The following is a 20,527-nucleotide window of genomic DNA, read 5'->3' as shown; positions in this document are numbered from 1 at the left end:
TGTATACGCTGAATTCAATGTAGACTCCACCTAATGGTGACTGCAGGAAGTCAGGTTTTAATTAGTTTGTAGGACAAATGTATTAAAGGGGTTTTCTGGCACTAAACTATTGATGACCTATCCTCAGGATCCCCGTCGATCAGTTGATTAAAGTGACAGCCGTGCTAAAGTGAGAGCCACCATGACTTTAGTCTATACCAGGCAGACCGCCGCACACTGCATAGCGACTATCCTGGTATTGCAGCTAGAGATGAGCAAGTATACTCGCTAAGGCACATTACTCGAGCGAGTAGTGCCTTAGCCGAGTATCTCCCCGCTCGTCTCTAAAGATTCGGGGGCCGGCGCGGGCGACAGGTGAGTTGCGGCGGGGAGTGGGGGGGGGAGAGAGGGAGAGAGAGATCTCTCCTCCGTTCCTCCCTGTTCTCCCCCGCCGCTCCTCGCCCCCCGCCGGCCCCCGAATCTTTAGAGACGAGCGGGGAGATAGTCGGCTAAGGCACTACTCGCTCGAGTAATGTGCCTTAGTGAGTATACTCGCTCATCTCTAATTGCAGCTCAATCCTATTCACTTGAATGGGACTGAGCTGCTCTCAGACCATGTGACAGATAAATGTGACATCAGGTGCCTGAGTACCACCGCCTCTTCAATCAGCTGATCAGTAGGGATCCCAAGCGCTAGACCCCTATAATCAACTACTGATATCTATCCTGAGGATAGATCATCATCCACAGTTTACTCCAGAGAACTGGAGTGAATCATTTAAAGCAGTTTTCCAAGAGTAAAAATGTCTCACATTTTGATGCAATCTATATTCTACTTATGTTAATGATGAAAGTGGGCGTGATTATGTGGGGCCACCATCTTTTCAACAAATTTACTATCATTTATGCCTAAAATTTTACTCTACATGGGGATTTTTAAAAAATATTTATGACAGTTTTCAGGAGTACAAAAATCGCTAATTTAAGCACATGCTACCATTGCATTGAAATTCACAGCTTTTTATGTGTTTTGACGCTTTTCAAAAGTAGGCATGGTTAGGTGGAAGGGCCTGGGCCAACATTAGTCCAACAGCTTTACTATAATTTACACCAGAAACTGATGTAAACTATAGAGCAAATATAGATTTCAATCTTTGGCACACAGACAGCCAGAGATGCATCAATGCATCAAGTTTCTTATGAGGCATGCAGCTTAATCAACTTGGTGCATTTTACTCCAATGTGCTTTGGTTTGAGGCTGGCATAAGAAATGGTAAATTTTCCCCTACAGTATGTCTATGCAGGAGACTTGGAACTTTGTATCAGAACAACAGAGCTCAGACCACTGGAATTAAAGGGAAAATATTCACATCTATGGGGGACTTTACACAGGACAACTGTTGAGTGCTTAAGCACCTGACAGCTGTCACAAAGATCCCCTACTGTTAATCAGCCCCTTTGTGTTACCTTAGCCATGATTGACAGAGGAGAGGTTTTAGCCAGAAGATACAAAAGCTTCTGGAAGGGGAAGTAATATAAGATTCTTCTCTTCCTGTTCCAGAATAAAGACAGTGTGGAGCAGGAGCAGAGTAGAGTGTGAAGTGACTTATCTGTTCCAACTCTGCTGATGCAGCATACAGCACCTAAAAACTGCAGGATTATTGCCAGCTCTGAAGGGAGCCTTAGCCTTTGCATGTGGAGACCAGCAGGAGTAAGGCTGCCTGCCCACGAGTGATAGTCATAGCATGATCCGCGGCGATAAACCGCCCACGGATCACACTATGAAAAACTTTCCATGGGCTAACTATGGAAAGCACAGCCTGACATCCACGCGTGGAGAATCAGGCCTCATGTCCACAGGGAAAATCAGGCCCGCCGCGGATTCTTCATGCAGAATCTCGCAGCGGGTCCCTCCTTTCCCGCGGACATGAGGCTAAAAAGAAGAATTTACTCACCTGTCCGGATGCTGCGGACCTGCCCTCCGTCGCGGCTGGATCTTCTTTCTTTGGCCCGGCGGATGTGCTCGGCAGGCCGGCAGTGTGCTGCGCGCATGCACCGGGCACTCCATTTTTTTTTAACTCCTGCTCTCCCGCGCTCCCGCGCTCCCGCGCCGGAGAGCAGGAATTCAGGTACGGGTGTTCCGTGGATCTGGACGGCTTCCATAGGCTTCAATGGAGGCCTGCGTGAGCCGTCCCCGCGGGAGACCTGCACTAAAATGGAGCATGCCGTGGGTGTTTCCCTGCAGCCGCAATCCATGCCTCAAGGGGAAAATGACATCCGCAGGTATTTAACTACCTGTGGGTTTCCAATGCATCCCTATTTTTGCCGTGGACATGGGGCCTCATAGCGATTCTCCGCTTGCTGGATTAAAATCGCTATTAGTTAAGCTCATCATGGAGGCCCGTCAGTGCTCCCCCTTCTCCCCCTTGGCGGAATATCATTAGCGATATTTTGTCACGGCCGTGAAGAGGCAGCCTAAAGCACTCCTGGACTGGACCCGAAGTGTACCCCAAGACTTGGATAAAGTACATGTGCTACTGTGAGGGGATACAGGCCAGTGAAAATAAGGGAGAGAAACAGGGACCACCTAAAGTAAGTCACTCTGATTAGGCTGTTGGCTGTGGTAAAGACTGGCTGTAACCTGTTACCAAAAGTTCAGTAAATGTCTAGTTTCTGTTTTCACAAGAGCTATTCTCCATTTCAGCTCATAGATGGAGGTCCTAAGTGAGGGATTTGCAGAGTATAGTCTTTATGAACATTAGATTTTCCTAGAGAACACAGAAGGGATGTTCATTTACCTGCATATTGTATGAGAGCGTCGCAGTGTCCCCATTGTACTTCACGCTCACTGACTCCATGCAGGTCTGACCATTTGATGACCCACATTCACCATTCTGCAGGATGACTTCCAGGTTGTTCTTCTTGTCATTGAACAACACGTAGGAGCAGTTACCGAGAAGTTTAAAATTAAGTCCATCGAAGGTAACAATATGTCGGCTGGAGCTTCCCTTACATATACCTGGCAAGGAAAAGGGAAGGTAAGTACACGATAGAGAGACCAGCGGCACTCCGTATGTAGCCACCACAATGGGGAAGATAATAAAGCAGCTGGTGCCAGCAATCCAAAAATGACCGTGGACTCACTGGTCTCCAAAATGCCTTCAATGAATATAACCAGGTGCCGCACAGGAAAAGGGAAGGTGTCATTGGATCAAAGGTACGATAAATTAGGGAATTCTGGGGTAGTATTGATCATGTCAAAATATAATATCAGAGGGGGCTTCAATACTGTTATATATACTAATACTCCGAACAAAGCCAGTCATTGGAAGCCTGAAGGGAAAAAGGCAAGATGCAACAGCTACCCTGTTTCCCTGAAAATAAGACATACCCTGAAAATAAGACATAGCATGATTTTCCAGAATTTTTGAGGATGCAAAATGATTTTTCAGGCTTTTTGTGGATGCTTGAAAAATAAGCCCTACTCTAAAATTAAGCCCTGCTAACAGTTAATTTAAAAAGTCAGTTTAAATAGTGTCCGGGCAGCTATACATGTAAAAAAGTTAAACCTTTTTGAACAAAAATTAATATAAGACATTGTCTTATTTTTGGGGAAACACGGTAGTATGTCATATATACAGTGACTGGCATTTTAGGGAGCACTATGACAGTATTTTATAAGGCTGTATGACAGTAGTCTAAAGGGTATTCCAGCTGCAGTTTATGGGCCACTATGACTGTACTTTACTGGGACTATGACTGCACTTCATGAGTGATTATGATTGCACTTTATGTGGCTTTATGAGGCTTTATGACTGCATTCTATGGGGCCTGTACTTTATGGAGTCTTGTTGTACCTTATAAAGTACAATGACTGTAGTTTGTGGGGCACTATGACTGCACTTCATGGACCTCTATGACTGTACTTTATTGGATATTCTGACTGTACTTTATAAGGCACTATGACTGTAAGTTGTAGGACACTGTAGCTTCACTTTATAAGGCACTATGACTGTAGTTTATGGGGTCTTTGTGTACTAGATGGAATACTATGACTGTAGTTTATGGGGTCTTTGTGTACTATATGGAATACTATGACTGTAGTTTATGGGGCACTGTGACTGTAATTGATGCGATACATTTACCCCATACGTATGGGGTATATGTAGATGAGGTTTCTCTGTAGCCCATGTCACTTGAGCAGAATCAACTTTTACAAATTAGTATGGCAGCTCCCTCAATTGTGACCCAATCATCAGGGGTCCAGTTTCTAGAGCTTCCAAAGGGCAACGGTCACCATTAAGGATGGATGCAAGTAGACATACAATGGAAGACCCTGTAACAGTAGAGGGGTTCGTTTCTTTGCTCGTTACATTTAGGACCCAATTTTTGAATTATACTCGTATTTGCTATTATCTATTGTCTGTTTTTTTTCTTATATACTAAAGACAGGAAATAAAATGAAGCATCTGTGAGTAATCCGGGCTACATATATAATGCACGGAACACACTGATAGTAATTTGTGAACCATTATCAGAGGAGTAACCTTGTAGCTCCTGGGTCCCAATGCAAAATTTGTAACAGAGCCCCCAGATCTACCTTGTGCCACTTATAATGCTGGTATATTTTATGGGGCAGAGGGGCTTTTAGGTGCCCCTGTAAAGCCCTGGTGCAAATACTAACTCGCTGCTCCTTAAAGCTACACCCCTGCATGTCAGAAGCATAACTATTACTATAAAATCTGATTTTACCATTTGCAATTTAGATATTTTCTTGAAATACATTGGGGCCCATTTATGAGATTATCTAAAAGGAAAAAAAAATGTTACCCCTAGCAACCAACCACAGTGCTCCTTTTTTGTAAGAGTAATATGAGAAATCAAACCTGCGCAGTGATTGGTTACTACAGGCAACAAAGACAATTTCTCTTATACACGGTTTCATACTGTGGGGTTAATTTTGTTCATTATTTGCCTTAATTTATTTTGCCTTTAATTGCTTTTCAATCTTTTTGCTGATAATGTCTCAACGCAAAAACAAAGCGCATGGGCAAATATTGAGGGTTGTAAGTGGGGATCTGTACACCTTGGTACTCACTGGTAATCTCTAAAGATAACCTTTATCACACAGGCGGATACGTAGACTAATAATATACTGTAGAGAACAGTATCCATTTTTTAAAGCTTCTTAAGAATAAACATTTCCCACTGCAAAGGTCCATTTCCTTTCTTCCAGAAGTATGGGGTTCCCCTAAATTCTGCATGGTGATTGCATTGGTCTCAGTGTGACGTCTCTTCCAGATTAGCACCTACACACCATGGAGGGGTCAAGAAGCTAGACTTGAATGGGACATGTAAGGGCTGAATACAAAACAATAAAATCTCCCTTAAAGGGTATGTCCATTTTTATTAGCATTTTTTTTAAATTGCTCCAGTGGAACTAAAATAAAAAATAAAGCAAGTTTGAAAATAGTCTTGACTAAAAATCTCCTACCATTTAGGGCACACAACTCCAAAGCAGACCTATGTCTCCATTGTTGCAGAATGTAAACCTGTCCTGTGCCATCTTAGAGGACACACTGGAGTGGTAGTTTCCAGGAGCTTAGACTAAGTTAGAGCAGCAGCAAAATTCAACTGGAAATGCAGCCATTTTGGTTGTCACTTTTTGTATTAGATATGTCAACATACTCAACCAATAACAAACTGATAATTGACCATAAATTTGGTATAACAGCTATTGTTTCACTTTTTTTATGGAGTGTTTCCTTAAGAAATGGCTTACTCAAAGAATGAAATATGAAGATCACACTTACAAGGGCACACCCATCGACATCCACATCTCTCTTTAAGCTTTATGGCAGGTAGATCGTTGTCACAGATTGGTCGTGGTATCTTCGAACAGTCTACTCCAAGGTTACTTAGTTTGGTTATGCCACCATCCAGACATGTGACTATATGACATGCATCTTGTAGTGTCCATGTATCCCCAGTCTAAAGGCAAAGACATATGTTATATGGCCAAGAACAGTAAGCATTCAAGTGAGTGGGCTTATGGGGTAAATCTAACACAGAGCTAAATGGGGAATGGCATAGTTTTAGAAATAAGCTAATTAGACATTAATGTAAATGGTGGGATCATATGATGGCTCAACCTCTGAGTTGTACCAAGCTGAAATAGAATGCACATAGACATCTATAGATCCATACTGGACCTTCCTATGCCTTCAATCTCATATAGCATTTTGCTGTTAGGCCCCCTACACAAATCCAATTATGGAGCTATTTTACCTTAAAAGCATTGGTTGTAGGGGTGAATAATTTAATAATACAGCACCTCTACTGTGATACCCATTCTCTTTGACGTGATACAGCAATGTATGCAGACTTACTGTACTTCAGGCAGTGCTCCATGGGAAAAATATGTAAAATAGCTCTCCTCCGAAAGGAAAAAAAATAACTCACATCTGCCAAAGTTAGAGACTCCTCCAAAAGAAAGAGTGAGTGTTTCTTCTTATTGTTGAGGTCTTTGGTTTGACTTGTACAAGATTGTTTTCTTCAGTTTTGAGGAGAGCTATTTTAATTCAGCACTGTAAGAAGCATCATATGTCCCCATGTGGAGTCCCTACGACTCCCTACCACAGAGATGCAGGGATTCCACGTGCATGAGGCCTTTAGAATCTCCTTATCCTGTAGTAGTATACTCAGCAGAGTGTAATCAGGGGTGGGGCAAAGCCTCTTTATTCTCATGGCAGGAGTTTAAGAATGTGTAGGCCATCACCATCATAAAAAGTTGCATTCCCACCTATAGTCTACTAGATTGTATGTTTGGACTTGTAAAGGATTTTCTCCATTAGGCCATGTGGTTTCTCTTGCTGTGAACAATCACAAGGATTTCCTCAGCTCCTAATTCTAGGTGGACTGCCAACATGTGGGTGCTAAAGTGTCAAGTAGGGGAAAGTAATGAGGATGACCATGTTCTTGACAAATTAGCTGTAGGGTGCGCATCTACGGTCCATGTCCGTCAGGGATGAAGTGGTCGTGGATGTATTCCATTGTAGATTTGAGAAGGTAGGGCAGGCGAAAGTACTGTATATACTCGAGTATAAGCCTAGTTTTTCAGCACATTTTTTTGTGCTAAAAAAGCCCCCCTCGGCTTATACTCGAGTCAGGGAAGGCTTAAAAAAAAACCCCTCCATACTCACCTCCCAGCCGGCATCTGTGTCTCCAGCAGCGGTGCAGCAGGCTGCTTGAGTTCTCTCTGCTGTCATCTCCTGCAGTACTCTTTGCTCGGCTCTGTCATTCCCCGCCGTCAGCGCTTTGTAAGTAAGAGCTGTGATTGGATCGAGCGTCAGCCAATCACAGCCGGTGCTCAATCCTTCACAGCCAATCAAGCTGCTTTAGAATTTTCCCCGCTGTCATCTCCCTGCTCAGTTTTCAAATCCCCTGCAGTCAGTGCTGTGTAAGTAAGCTTTGTGATTGGATCGAGCGCCAGCTGTGATTGGTTGGCGTTCAATCCCATCACAGCGCTTACTTACACAGCACTGACAGAGCCAAGCAGAGAGGACGGCGGGGATGACAGCGGTGAGAATTCAAGCAGCTTGTCGCACAGTAACAGACGCCGTCTGGGAGGTGAGTATGGAGGGTTTTTTTTACCTAGAGTATACTCGAGTACACAGGCAAATAGCTGTAATATATAATAATTTATAATTAGTTGTAAGTAATGGAAATTAACCATAGTTACCTTTCTCTGATTGCCATCCTCATCAATGCAAACTTTTACAAAATCTGAAAGAGAGAATCAACCAGGAAACTGTATAATCAGCTTTACAATCACATAGGAAAATGACAGGAGACATAAAAAAAGGTAATGTAATGCTAGTACTTTATTTAATATACTATACATGACAAGGAGAGGTCTGACCTGGTCAATTGTCGAGACAGATATATATCGTTAAACCAATTGTGTCTGTGCTTGCATGGTCTAATAGTGACACAGTTATTGTTAATTATTGTTATTGTTAATTCCTAATTAGATTTACCAGTGCAAAGCTTGTTGATGAAGTCATCACGTAGGAGAAGCATGGTTGGCAAATCTTCAAAAAGTTGCACTTTTGTGATCTTGTGACTACCTGATGGCCCAGCAAGTTTCACCAGCTCATCATCATCATACCTGGATCCAACGCCGATTGGAAAAACGGATACCACTGAAATCCGAATGGAAAAATGTGTTATTTGAATATAAAAAAAATTCAAGGTGTACATCTCACAAACCAGTAGCCAAGAATGTAAGATTCATAAGGCAATATGTAATTTGTATGATGAGCTTCTTATAAAGGCACTACATATATAGCCACCTAACTGTCATAAGAAGCATAGTTATACGTGGATCTATAATTGGTACAAATGTAATAATGAATTTCCCATAGTGTCTATTGTAATTTACTGTATAGTGACTCCTTAAATATAAGAAATGTCATAGAGTGTTCCCATCTTGGCCAAACATGGCTGATTATGAGGTGGCCAGAAACAGACAAGTCTGGATGAGCTACATTGTTTCCGTAACTCTATAGAAGTCAATGGAAATTGCATGGACAGCGAGCTATGTTGTTTCCACGGCACTCGAGTTATGGAAACTGCATAGCTCACGTTGCTACATTATTTGCGTAACTTCCATTGACTTCTATGAGAGTCATGAAAACAGCATAGTGCAGGGCACTCGGTTATTTCCGACCTTGGGGCTCTATCTCAAGGTAGCTATGTCATAAGAAGTCTGATGTGGGAAAACACTATTAAATAACTGGATCCTCTTTAATAAAATGTTCTTGGTGGACAATCCCAGTATTATAATCAAGGTAATATTACGGTTTGCCGTTGCAAAGGTGGCTGCATAATCCACTTGATCTGAGGACTTGTCTGCTACAATCACCACTGCTGTCTTAGAAGACAGAGGTCTTGCTCCATGTATTTCTGACATGGCGCTTCGGACTGCAAAATCCAGTGCTTCTCCTGTAATAAAAGGGGGAAAAAGAAAAAGTAAACAAATATATTTCAAGACTTGATCTTGAGTTGATAGCTACGACAGGTCACTTATGAACAGCTAAAATGGGAATGCTCAGATTTGGAATAACGGAAACAATTGTTGATACATACATGAGAAGAATGGGGTTAGCCATTTTGCTGTTCATAGGCCATGTAGGCTGGTGTGAATACTGAGCAAGGACTAAACATAACAGCTATATACAGCTTAGCCTACTAAGAAGACAGACCTCTATAAAGTTAATTTAAGGGACTACATAGGCAATGTCGAGAGAAGAGGAAATCTGAAAAAGCTTTCTACCACTCCCAATGGTTTACTTCTAGAACTTGGCCACCTCCCCACGCTCGTCTTTAGACTATTGCTAGGGTGCACAAACTTATACAGCCTTCAAAAATATTACTAACGTTTTCCATAAAGCTGCCTATTACTCAAGTACTGTATATATAGATGCTAAATGTTTAAGTACCGCAATGGGTACCTACTAGAGATGAGCGCGTATACTCGCTAAGGCACATTACTCGAGCGAGTAGTGCCTTAGCCGAGTATCTCCCTGCTCGCCTCTAAAGATTCGGGGGCTGGCGCGGGTGACAGGTGAGTTGCGGCGGGAAGCGGGGGGAAAGAGGGAGAGAGAGATCTCCCCTCCGTTCCTCCCCGCTCTCCCCCGCCGCTCCCCGCCCGCTGCCGGCCCCCAAATCTTAAGAGACGAGTGGGGAGATACTCGGCTAAGGCACTACTCGCTCGAGTAATGTGCCTTAGCGAGTATACGCGCTCATCTCTAGTACCTACTGATAGGCCTATTACGCCTGATATAGTGAGGCATCTCTGATCTTCATCTTTGTGTGTACATATGTATATGTAAATAAACTGTATACAATTTACCGATTTTGCCTGATCCTTCTCCCATTTTCTGCATGTTGTCAACTGCTTTAAGAAGACTTATCTTTTCTTGAGGGTCTGTCCATGCAACCTCCATGGTAGGTGCCCAGCCGTATTGAAGGACGGCCACTTGAGTTGCATCAGGACCTTTATATAAAAAAGAATGATAAAATGATAGATAAATAGCTAGCTAACTAGACAGACAGACAGACACTGTTACATAGATAGATAGACTGAGACAGATAGAAAACAGTTACATTTGCATTCTCACCAATGTGTGCCTTTTTAATGAAATTCTTCACAAAGGTTTTCATATACTCGAATTCTGATTCTTTGATATTCGAACTGCTGTCCAGTATGAAGATTATATCCAGCTGTTTCAAGCACGGTACTTGTAAAGGAAAGAAAAACAGCAAAATAGAAAAAAAAATCAGCCTTTATATAGAATGTAACACTAAAAGAAATAAATATAGTCCAATGACTTTTCATAATGAATGGTTACCCACATCCCAGCCATTCAAGTAAATGCCTCGCCTTGTAAAACATAGTTGGCTTGGTCTACCAAACTTAGAGATGCTCTTTATCTTCATGAATGTCTCTATTGTTTGGGTAATAGAAGGGATCCCGAGTCAGGGAGGTCCCCTCTCTATGACATTCATATACCATAATTGGACATATGGACAACGGTGACAGACCATGCAACTGCTGTGGAGCCCTTGGAGAGAGGAGGCCCCAGCTCCGATTGCACCATCCCTTTTGCTACTAGGTAGTGAAGACATATATGTAGAATCAGGACCTTCCTTCAAAGAAAAACTACATTGCTAGCAAACAAGGTGGGGAACTGCCCTAAGGGTCATGCTAAAGGGCATGGGACAGGAAAGACGTACCATGACCTTCAGACATGGGGTTCAAAACCAGACATCATATTGGGAGGGCCCATCAAGTTTTTGCTATGGGGCCCCATCAATTTTGTGTATGCCATTGGCATGAGGCAACCTATTTAACATGTATTTATGAGCAAATACAATAGGATACCATAACAATTGCATGATAGATACATACCTATAGGCATAAGTGTTGGCTCGTTGATTCTAGAACAACAACCTGTGATAATCTCCTCTGTTATACTGGACAGTTGGTCATAATTTTTAAAAACTCTCTGATGCCCAAAAATATCCAACTCTTTTATGGGGGCATTTGTACCAACTGATATGGGAAATACATTTATGTTTTCTTCTTTTCTTATTACATCAGTTGGTGGATTTTCTTGGATCATATATACCAAGTGAGGATTTTGAGGACTACTTTGAAAGCCTTTCCTCCATGTGTGTTCACTGATGTATCGAAGAGCTTCTCCGGTGTTGGTGGCATTTCCGCCTCTGTATTTAATTTCTCGAATCTGTTTGATAGTGTCCTGTTTACGTAGTTTCCCTGTATAGGTGTATTCAACAATTATATTGAAAGAATACTGTATTATGGTGATATGAATAATTTCTTCACCGATATCCATTCTCTGAATCAAATCTTCAAGGAAGATCTTGACCTTCTCAATGTTGACAGTCCCTTCAAATGCAAAAGTGAATTCTCTATCTGGAGATTTGGGGACTTGGGCTGGCGTAGTGGTAGGTTCTGCGGTGGTTGTGGTAATCTCTCTTGAAGGCTCTGTTTGAGATTTAGAGGGTGAACCTTGGGTTGGTTCCGGTACTAAGCCACATAAATAGTCAATTATTTCATCCTTGCGGGCCATCAAGTCCTCAATGTTGGGCACAATGAATGGTTTGTTCATGGGTGATTGCTTTTCAATGAATTCGATGTCACCCATGTCAACGTAAGGACCTATCCCAACAGGAATTAGAGTGACTTTACGTTTTTTTATCCCAAGTCTTATACTTGTTAAGCTCTTTGAACTTTTGGAGGCTGTCAGTAATAAAACCATTTTGGGTGCATTTTCTCTCTTAGCTAGATCAAACACGTATGAATTTGTATATTTAAGCGCCTCAGCCGCAGAAGATGTCGGACTTCCCATGTATTTCATATTTTTTACTTTGGCAACTAAGTCAGAGAGTTTCCGTCTCTCATTTAGACTAAATAATTTAGGCGTGTGTGTAGAATTGTATTGGATGACAGAGACTCGGATTCTTTTTTGAGAGATACGTATTTTTTCCATAATACTGACAATAAATTCTTTTACAATCTCGAATTGGGTTGGGGAGAGTTTTGATGAACCGTCCACCAGGAAAACCAGATCCATGGCTTTCTCACAGTTATATGTCCCAGGTGCAACTGTTCCTTCATCCTCTTCGTAGGGCGTGGGTTCTGGAGTTGGTTCTACCGGTGGTGGACTTGTTGTTGCTGTGTGTACCTCACATGCGCTGCACTTTAGACTTTGCTCTTCACAATGGCTTAAAACAGAAAAGAAACGCGTCAAACTTTTCAGACAATTTTTATTGATAGGTCTGAGGATAGGTCATCAATAAAAATAGTCTGTAAAACCCTTTTAAATATGCACTTGGTTTAGAAAATAAATTTACAAATTTAATGGATGGGTCCAGCTCTTCAGGTATTAGCCAGAGTGAAAAGCAGCTACAAAGAGCATTTCTCACTCTTGAGGGCCCAACATGCCCTTGCAATGTACAGCCAGACCAGTAATTTCAGTGAGAATTGTGTACTACTACATTTCTCCTGTGGGGGCACTGCATAAGAATTAAACACTTGCTACTGGATTCCCCACAGATACCTGCTGAATGCTGGAGGCTCCAGTAGCAGGAAGTCATGTGATCAGCTGACCATTGTTCCAAAAAGGGATTATCTATAATGGACAACTCCTTGAAGGAGTTTCACAGGATTACAGATTGAAGGCCTATCCTTCAGTAGAATGGGGCTGAACTGTGTGTGGAAAAACACTGAACACGATCTGTCATTTTGCTGATTAGTGGGGGTCAGGGATTCAATGCCATTTTCGACTTCATTGATTATATACATGAAGTTCACTGCATGCACAAATAAACCTTAACAAGCTTGATGAGAATGGAAGACAGACCAGTTGCCAGTTTCTAAAAATTGCCAAAAAGTGATATGCCTCAAAATGTTGCAAAATGATAAGCTTTACTCTAGCTTTACTCTATATGAGAAAAAAACTCTTGGCCTTTATGTAGGAAATCTGAGGAGCGTGGCGGTACATTAAGGATTCATAGACTTGTATGGATTCAAACAAGACACGTCTGTGCCACAGCTATGTGCACAAGCCATTAATAAAGTTGTCGACAGGGCCTCGTGTGGCGCAGAATTTTAAGACAGTAGAAATGCAGTCTTAGGGCTAGGTCACACGGGCGTTTATTGGTCCGATCTGCAGACGCGCTTGCTATTGAATGACAGCTGATAGCTGCCTCTGATTGGTCCCTGCCCTCAGCCAATCAGAGGCAGCACTCACTCACCCATTCATGAATTCATGAATGGGTGAGTGAGAGCTGCCTCTGATTGGTGAGGGCTGTGACCAACCAGAGGCAGCCCATTCAGCAGCCGGGGATTTTAAATCCCCGCCTGTTGAATACTACAGAGAGCAGTTCAGGAGAACTGCCGGCCGGACGCGGCTGAACTCCGGCTGCAGAAAAAAGGTGAGTATACATTTTTTTTTATTTTTACACATTTTCAGGATGATTTTCAGGGAAGGGCTTATCTTTTAAGCCCTTCCCCGAAAATTTATACAGAGCTTGCCGGCAGCCCATTGCTTTCAATGGAGCCGGCTGTATTGCCGGCTCCATTGAATTCAATGGGCGAACATCGTTCTCCTCTGCCACAGTTGTGGCAGAGGATAGCGGGCAGCGCTCCTTTGATCGGGCCCTTTCGCTGAAAACGCTGCTAGGTGCAGATTTTTCAGCGAATCGTCGGACCCGGTCACGCGATTTGCAGATGCGCATCCGTTATGCGATCCGCAAATCGCGGGAAAAAACGCCAGTGTGACTTAGGCCTTAAGCTCTCGCTTTCGACCTGAAGGTTGTGGGTTCAATCCTTGTGTGGTTCAGGTAGCCAGCTCAACGATCACTCCATCCTTCCAAGGTCGGTAAAATGAGTACTCAGCTTGCGGAGGGGTAAAGCTGACTAGGGAAAACAATGGCAAACCACCCTGCAAAAACAGTCTGCCAAGAAAACGTCATAATGTCATCACCCTAGGTTAGTCATGACTCGATGCTTGTACCAGGGGACTTTACCTACCTACCTCAACATAGACAGCTCTTTGAAAGTTCAACAGATCACAACGGATCTGGCTTCTGGCAGTTTTCCCATGATAGAACCCCCTCGTTTTTTTTAAATTGGCAATTGTTTAAAGGAATATTTTTCCAAAATAACATCATATCGAGTAACTGTAATTATAATGAGATACCCAATAAGCAAAATAATAATAATTATGATAATACCATTGTTGGCAAAGCACAGGATCATCTTGGTTCAATAAAATGTACTTTCCATGTGGAATGCGCCGTCCTTCAACCACACACACAGGGCAGTCTTGCAGATCAATACAGGATCCACTTACTTCATTCAGGATTTTACCTGTTGGAGACAAAAATAATCATGAGGACTAAGATAGAGCCTTCATCATAAATTCAAGTGACACTCCTTGAATAGGACCTACTAAGAGTTATTATGAGGAAAGGGATCCACAGAGAAGAATTAAGATACATCCTGCCAGTTCCTGTTACAAAACTGGCTTGCGGGAATCTTCTGTAGAGATTTGCAATCATTGCTTCACTACTGAGCAGTACAAACATTCATACATTTTTTTTTTGTCTTGGCCATTTAAAGATGAACATTACCTTTTATTTCTACCAGTAGGCAGCAGACTAGAGTATGGCACTGTAGAATTGTAACAGCACACCTAGTGGCTAGGTGTGGTATTACAAGTAAAACTTAAGCAATGCTTTCCATGTGTTTTCATTTTCACATTTCAGCACCAGTTTACAATTTACATATAGAATTGATTTATATAAAAGCCGAGCAACTTTGTAAATGCATTGTATTATCAATACAATATTGCAACCTGTATTACAGTCTACAGCTGCATCTACAATTTATTTGATTTAAGGGCTGAAGTCTTTCAGCACTTTTTAACTTTGTATGTCCACACAGAGTTTTCTCTTATAATCGTGCACTATGTCTGCTATTGGGACTCAACTAAACTATCACGGATGTGTTGGACAACAATCTCAACTATGATTGCTGCTCTATGCAAACTCCTCCCCCCTCATTTGGATGGAAAGGGGCTGAAGAATAGAGTCCCTCATTCTAGAAATCGAGTTGATACCAAAGGTTGAACCCCTGCATATCTAAGGCATTTAGTAGATAACCAATTCATAGTGAGACATAAATATTTTCCTTGGAACGTCCCATTAATCCCATAGTCATCCTGGTTTCACAGATCCTTATTTTCTAGCTTTTTGTTTTACAGTTACCATATTTTTCTGAATGTAAGACACACATTTTTTAGCAAGTAAAAAATGAACTAAAAAGTCCCTGTGTCTCGATTATACACCATAGTCAGGGGATCTGACAGTGCCAGACCTCCCTGACCAGCTCATTAATGATCAAATTGAGCAAATCTTGCAAAACAAATCACCCCACAGCTATCTCCTCACAGTACCCCCACCATCATCTTTACTGATCCTGCACCCTCTCTTCCTCACTGCTCCTCACTGCACTGGTCTGATCATCAGAGGTATAAATTGCTAAAGTGACAGAAAGGAGCAACGTGGCACTATGATAAAATCATGCTCATAAGGATACCAGCACTACCTCTTACACTCACTTCTGTTTCCCCAGAGCTGTCAGACCTGAATAGGAGGAGGGCATGTACCCGGTGATGTATACAGCTATCTTGTATAACTGTTACAATGGGACAGTTCTGGATTTGAGTAAAAGGCGCACGTTTTTAGTCCTGTCCTGCGTACTCATGTGCTCTGCTGCCAAACAGATCCCGGTACCAGCACACAGGGTCTGCTCTTAAATCATATATAGGAGCAGTGAGGAAGAGAGGGTGCAGGATCAGTAAAGATGATGGTGGGGTACTGTGAGGAGATAGCTGTGGGGTGATTTTCTTGCTAGCGACAAGAGTGGGATGAAGGAGGTCAGATGTTATGATGTCTTGCCTTTGAGAACAGAGGTAGGAAGAATGTGACATGCCGCCTTTGAGAAGGAAAGGTAGCTAGGAAAGTAATCAAGAACTGCTAAACTGCAAATTAGCCCAGTCCAACTCTGTTTGTGGCCCGGAGAAATAGCTACAGTGCTGGCATGCAGAGATCGTGACATACTTGGGGCAAGGGGTAAAGCGGCTGCTGCTGTGGCGACTGCTTCTGTACTAGCTATTGGGGAAACCTTCCCTTAGGGCGCTTTCATGTGACAGTTTTTGTGTTCAGTTTTTTGTGAGCCGAAACCAGGAGTAAAGAGAAAGTATAAAGGGAAAGATTTGCAGTTCTTCCATATTTTGGACCCACTCCTGGTTTTGGCTCACAAAATACTGATTGCAAAAACTGTCATGTGAAAGTGTCCTTAGTAGTAGAGATGAGCGAGCACCCAAATGCTCGGGTCCGCATTATTCGAGTCGAGCTTTTCATAAAATTCGAGAGCTCTACTCAAGTAACGAACCCCACTGACTACAATGGGAGACTCGAGCATTTTGTATGTGGGACGCTGGGTCCCGAGCTTTTTTTTTTTCTTGGTTCTCTCTCTCGTTCTCTCTCTCTCTCTCTCTCTCTCTCGTTCTCTCTCTCTCTCGTTCTCTCTCTCTCTCTCGTTCTCTCTCTCTCATTCTCTCTCTCTCATTCTTTCTCTCTCTCATTCTCTCTCTCTCATTCTCTTTCTCTCTCTATCGTGTTCTCTCTCATTCTCTCTCTCGTTCTCTCTCTCTCTCATTCTCTCTCTCTCTCGTTCTCTCTTTCTCTCGTTCTCTCTTTCTCTCGTTTCTCTTGTTCTCTCTCTCTCGTTCTCTCTCTCTCTCTTTCTCTCTCTATCATGTTCTCTCTCATTCTCTCTCTCGTTCTCTCTTGTTCTCTCTTTCTCTCGTTCTCTCTTGTTCTCTCTCTTTCGTTCTCTCTCTCGTTCTCTCTCTCGTTCTCTCTCTCGTTCTCTCTCTCTCGTCTTCTCTCTCGTTCTCTCTCTCTCGTCTTCTCTCTCTCTCTTGTTCTCTCTCTCTCGTCAAAACAGGCACGTCACAGCGGGGAGGAGCCAAAAACTGGGGCGGGGTCGAACACGGCGTGATGCTCATTCGAGTAACGAGCACCATCGAGTACGCTAATACTCAAATGAGCATTAAGCTCGGCAGAGTACGTTCGCTCAACTCTAGTCCTTAGCAAAAGAGATCATTTTTAGTAGCATAAAAATTAAAAATAAGGTAAAATAGTAAAAAAAAAATATATATATATATCAATAACTAGTAAAAATTACCCTCGATGACCACAGTTAGTGACATTAACTGCCTCACACCTTCAGACTACCAGGGAGGTTTTAATTAGTATGAAATATTTTCCCCTGTTTTCTGCTGTCTAAGCTCTGGGTGCATCTTATAGTCATGTGTGACCTAAAATCCCAAAAATATGGTAATTCAATAGTGCACTTGCTTTCTCACAGGCTTAGAAATATTAAGATGTCAGAAGTATATCTTCCTGAGAAGCTAAGTAGCAATGTCTGTAAATGTGCATCCTCTAAGTGTGTTTGCACCATGGGCCCATTCCCTGCAGATATATAGGCAGTATCATTCAGCCATATGTATATTATTATCTTTGTTATTCATTTCTCACTGTACGAATAAAAATTAATAACAAAAATTATTTTAAAAAAAGTGAAATGTTAGATAAGTACTAAAAGCATTCCTTCTCCAGCCTATAAAAAGTTATTTGCAAATTCTTATAGATGCTGGAATTTGTTTTCTGAAGTCTCGGCCAACAGTATTTATCCATCCTATTAAATAACCATCTGCTCGGCTGTTACAAATTATTTCATACCATTCTGTGGATTAGTTACTGATAGCTACGAAATACAGAGTTTGCATAATGTTTTGAGACGGCTTGGGATTATTCAAATTTTTGTTTTGCTACCATGAAATTGTTTATTAACCTTTTGCAATCCAATTTTGGATTCATGTTTTCCTAGGGGGCTTTCTCTTTCTGCCATTATACAATGGCGCCACCTGCTGGCTAGAGCCAGTACTGCGGTATCGGACATGCTGGAGAGGCCCCCCCCCAACAACAGAGCGGACAGTAATATACAGTAAGAATTCCTTGCCGGACGTCTTCCGACATCGGAAGCTGTACAGCCTTCAATCAGAATGTCTTTAGACGTCAGACAGTGGATTGGAAAGGGTTAATATTTTAAGCAAAATTTGCAGCTTAAAGGGGTAATCCCACGATTTCACCTGTTTACTGAAACGCAAAAAGTCGGAGCCGCCACTTCCAGTTGAATTCATGTGGTTGCGCGCTGTACATTGTTAGTGATGTCACCTGAGAGTGACCGGCTGGCAGCTCATTAAAATTAGACAAGGCCTTCTTTCTCTCACCACCGATGCAATAGCGATCACAGGCCATAGCGGGTCTGGACGTCATTTCCTGGCATTTCCATTGCAACCCATCTGCTTTCTACGATTGCATAGCAGATGGTGAATAATGTCATAGACGGAGCACGTTCCCTCTACATGCCATGATCTGCATTGATCGTGGCATGTAAGGGGTCAACAGCGGGGATCGGTGTTCTCACCGATCCCAACAGTTGCAGCAGGAGGCCACCTGTCAGTCACAGCTGGCTCCCATGGCAGGATGGCGTGGGCTAACTTCTAAGCCCAAACCATTCATAGGACGTGAGTTTACATGCTGTCGCGTTAAGTACCATGTGCCCAGGACGTAAACTTATGTCCTGTGGCGTTAAGGGGTTAAGACAAAAATCTATCGTTATATGTTTTTGTTCTCAGCTCTTCGGCAGAGCTATGTGTCTTCATTGTTAAGCAGGCCATACGTATAAGATGCATGGCATCCCATAATATTTTAAAGGCATACTCTATCAGATAACTCACCAGGAGGACAATGTGCATGACAGCCTTCCACACATTTAAGAGGACAGTTGGTGGTTTCGGGGTGTTGGCAGGTCACTGGACAAGCCGGTGCGCAGGTGTTGTATCTCCATTCACACACATAGTCCAGCTCCTTCACGTTCTTCTCTTCACAACTCTGTGCTGTACTCAGAAGATACAAGTAAGTGTTAGCGGCAGAAATACCAGAAGTCAGATACATACAACGATCCATCACTAGGGAGTCTGAGCCGCATATCCTTGTAAATGACCTACGGAATAAGTGTCATATACACTGAATGGTCACTTTATTAGAGACACCCGTATACCCTGTTTCCCTGAAAATAAGACATACCCTGAAAATAAGACATAGCATCATTTTCCAGAATTTTTCAGGACACAACATGATTTTTTAGGCTTTTTGAGGATGCTTGAAATATAAGAATTGCTACAAAATTAAGCCCTGCTAACAGTTAATTAAAAAAGTCAATTTAATTAGTGTCCAGGCAGCTATACATGTAAAAAAGTTAAACCTTTTTGAACAAAAATTAATATAAGACACTGTCTTATTTTGGGGGAAACAGGGTAGCAGTGCGTTTGTGCTCCTTTGGCCTCACAGTGGCAGCAATTCATCATGGCATAGACTGTACGGGGCGCTGAAGTTGTTCTGCCGGGATATTGGCCCATGTGGACAGGAAGCTACTTATAGTTGCCACAAATTAAATGGAGGTAATGACATGCTCTGGACAAAGGGCAGGAAGGGGTCATCGATTCAGACTGCTCGCTCCCATCAGCATGGTGCAAGAGAAATCTGGATTCATTTGACCTGGTGATGATTTTCTACTGCTCAGTTTTTGGCTCTTTTGCTCAGTTTTGGAGTTTCGCCTCTCCATTTCGCTTAGACAGCAATGGTTCTGGAACTGGTTGCCTGCTTTTATAGCCCATTTGTGCTAAGGAAAGATGAGTTGTGCATTCGGACACATTAGTTGAAACACCAGCATTGTAATCAGCCACAATTTGATTGACTGTGAACAATTCTTGACATCCTCCTCTGACCCCTTTTGTCAATGCATTGTTTACATTCACAGGATCCCCTTTTGCTAGATGTTTTTCCTCCATCACACCATTCTCTGTATACTTTTTGACAGGGTTACACGAGAAAAGCCCACAAGGGAAGCTCCGACCATGAAAGGGCTGGTGTCGCTATTAAAGTAGCCATTCTGCGTACATGTATACAGATCAAATCCTGTGGATCATATTAAATGAGCCTTTAGTTTTACTTACGACAAAAATGGGATGACCTCCATTGTACATGAACTCCTTGCTGAGCGCATGCATGGGCATAGGCTGCTATGGAGTCGCAGAAGCATGCGCAGTCCCCGATGGATTCACAGATGCATGTATCATGGGTGCAGACATCATGGTAGCGCACTGCATCTACCTGTTGACGAAAATATATAAATAAATGACATTATATATAAGTGAAGCTTTTGGGTCCTGGCATATCCTTCCAAATCATCATTCACAAAGCCGTATACCATGACATCATGCTGTATATAGGGTCTATATATATAGCTAATTGATGA

General features: G+C 42.4%; 1 protein-coding gene and 1 long non-coding RNA gene across 3 annotated transcripts in view; one reads left to right on the top strand and one right to left on the bottom strand.

The window, feature by feature from the left end:
* The window catches only part of VWF (von Willebrand factor), a 167,834-nt gene that overhangs the window by 54,087 nt on the left and 93,220 nt on the right, over positions 1 to 20,527 (bottom strand). The window contains exons 25-35 of the mRNA XM_066590522.1: positions 20,226 to 20,382; positions 18,948 to 19,106; positions 14,308 to 14,443; positions 10,955 to 12,294; positions 10,164 to 10,283; positions 9,896 to 10,039; positions 8,842 to 8,985; positions 8,019 to 8,183; positions 7,721 to 7,764; positions 5,793 to 5,970; positions 2,778 to 2,998 (exon numbers count right to left, since the gene is read on the bottom strand). Coding sequence (XP_066446619.1) covers positions 2,778 to 2,998; positions 5,793 to 5,970; positions 7,721 to 7,764; positions 8,019 to 8,183; positions 8,842 to 8,985; positions 9,896 to 10,039; positions 10,164 to 10,283; positions 10,955 to 12,294; positions 14,308 to 14,443; positions 18,948 to 19,106; positions 20,226 to 20,382 — 2,808 coding nt within the window. The remainder of the gene's footprint in view (positions 1 to 2,777; positions 2,999 to 5,792; positions 5,971 to 7,720; positions 7,765 to 8,018; positions 8,184 to 8,841; positions 8,986 to 9,895; positions 10,040 to 10,163; positions 10,284 to 10,954; positions 12,295 to 14,307; positions 14,444 to 18,947; positions 19,107 to 20,225; positions 20,383 to 20,527) is intronic.
* The window catches only part of LOC136611202 (uncharacterized), a 124,238-nt gene that overhangs the window by 90,581 nt on the left and 13,130 nt on the right, over positions 1 to 20,527 (top strand). Inside the window, exon 3 of one of the 2 annotated variants that reach the window (XR_010790232.1) lies at positions 8,013 to 9,237. The exons of the other annotated variant lie outside the window; for it this stretch is intronic. This is a non-coding gene — a long non-coding RNA (uncharacterized lncRNA). Of the gene's footprint in view, positions 1 to 8,012; positions 9,238 to 20,527 lie in introns of those variants that run through there. 2 annotated transcript variants of the gene reach the window in all.

The sequence above is a fragment of the Eleutherodactylus coqui genome, chromosome 2 (genome assembly GCF_035609145.1).
Source record: "Eleutherodactylus coqui strain aEleCoq1 chromosome 2, aEleCoq1.hap1, whole genome shotgun sequence".
NCBI classification, from domain to species: Eukaryota; Metazoa; Chordata; class Amphibia; order Anura; family Eleutherodactylidae; genus Eleutherodactylus; species Eleutherodactylus coqui.
This window is presented reverse-complemented; position numbering and strand designations above follow the sequence as displayed.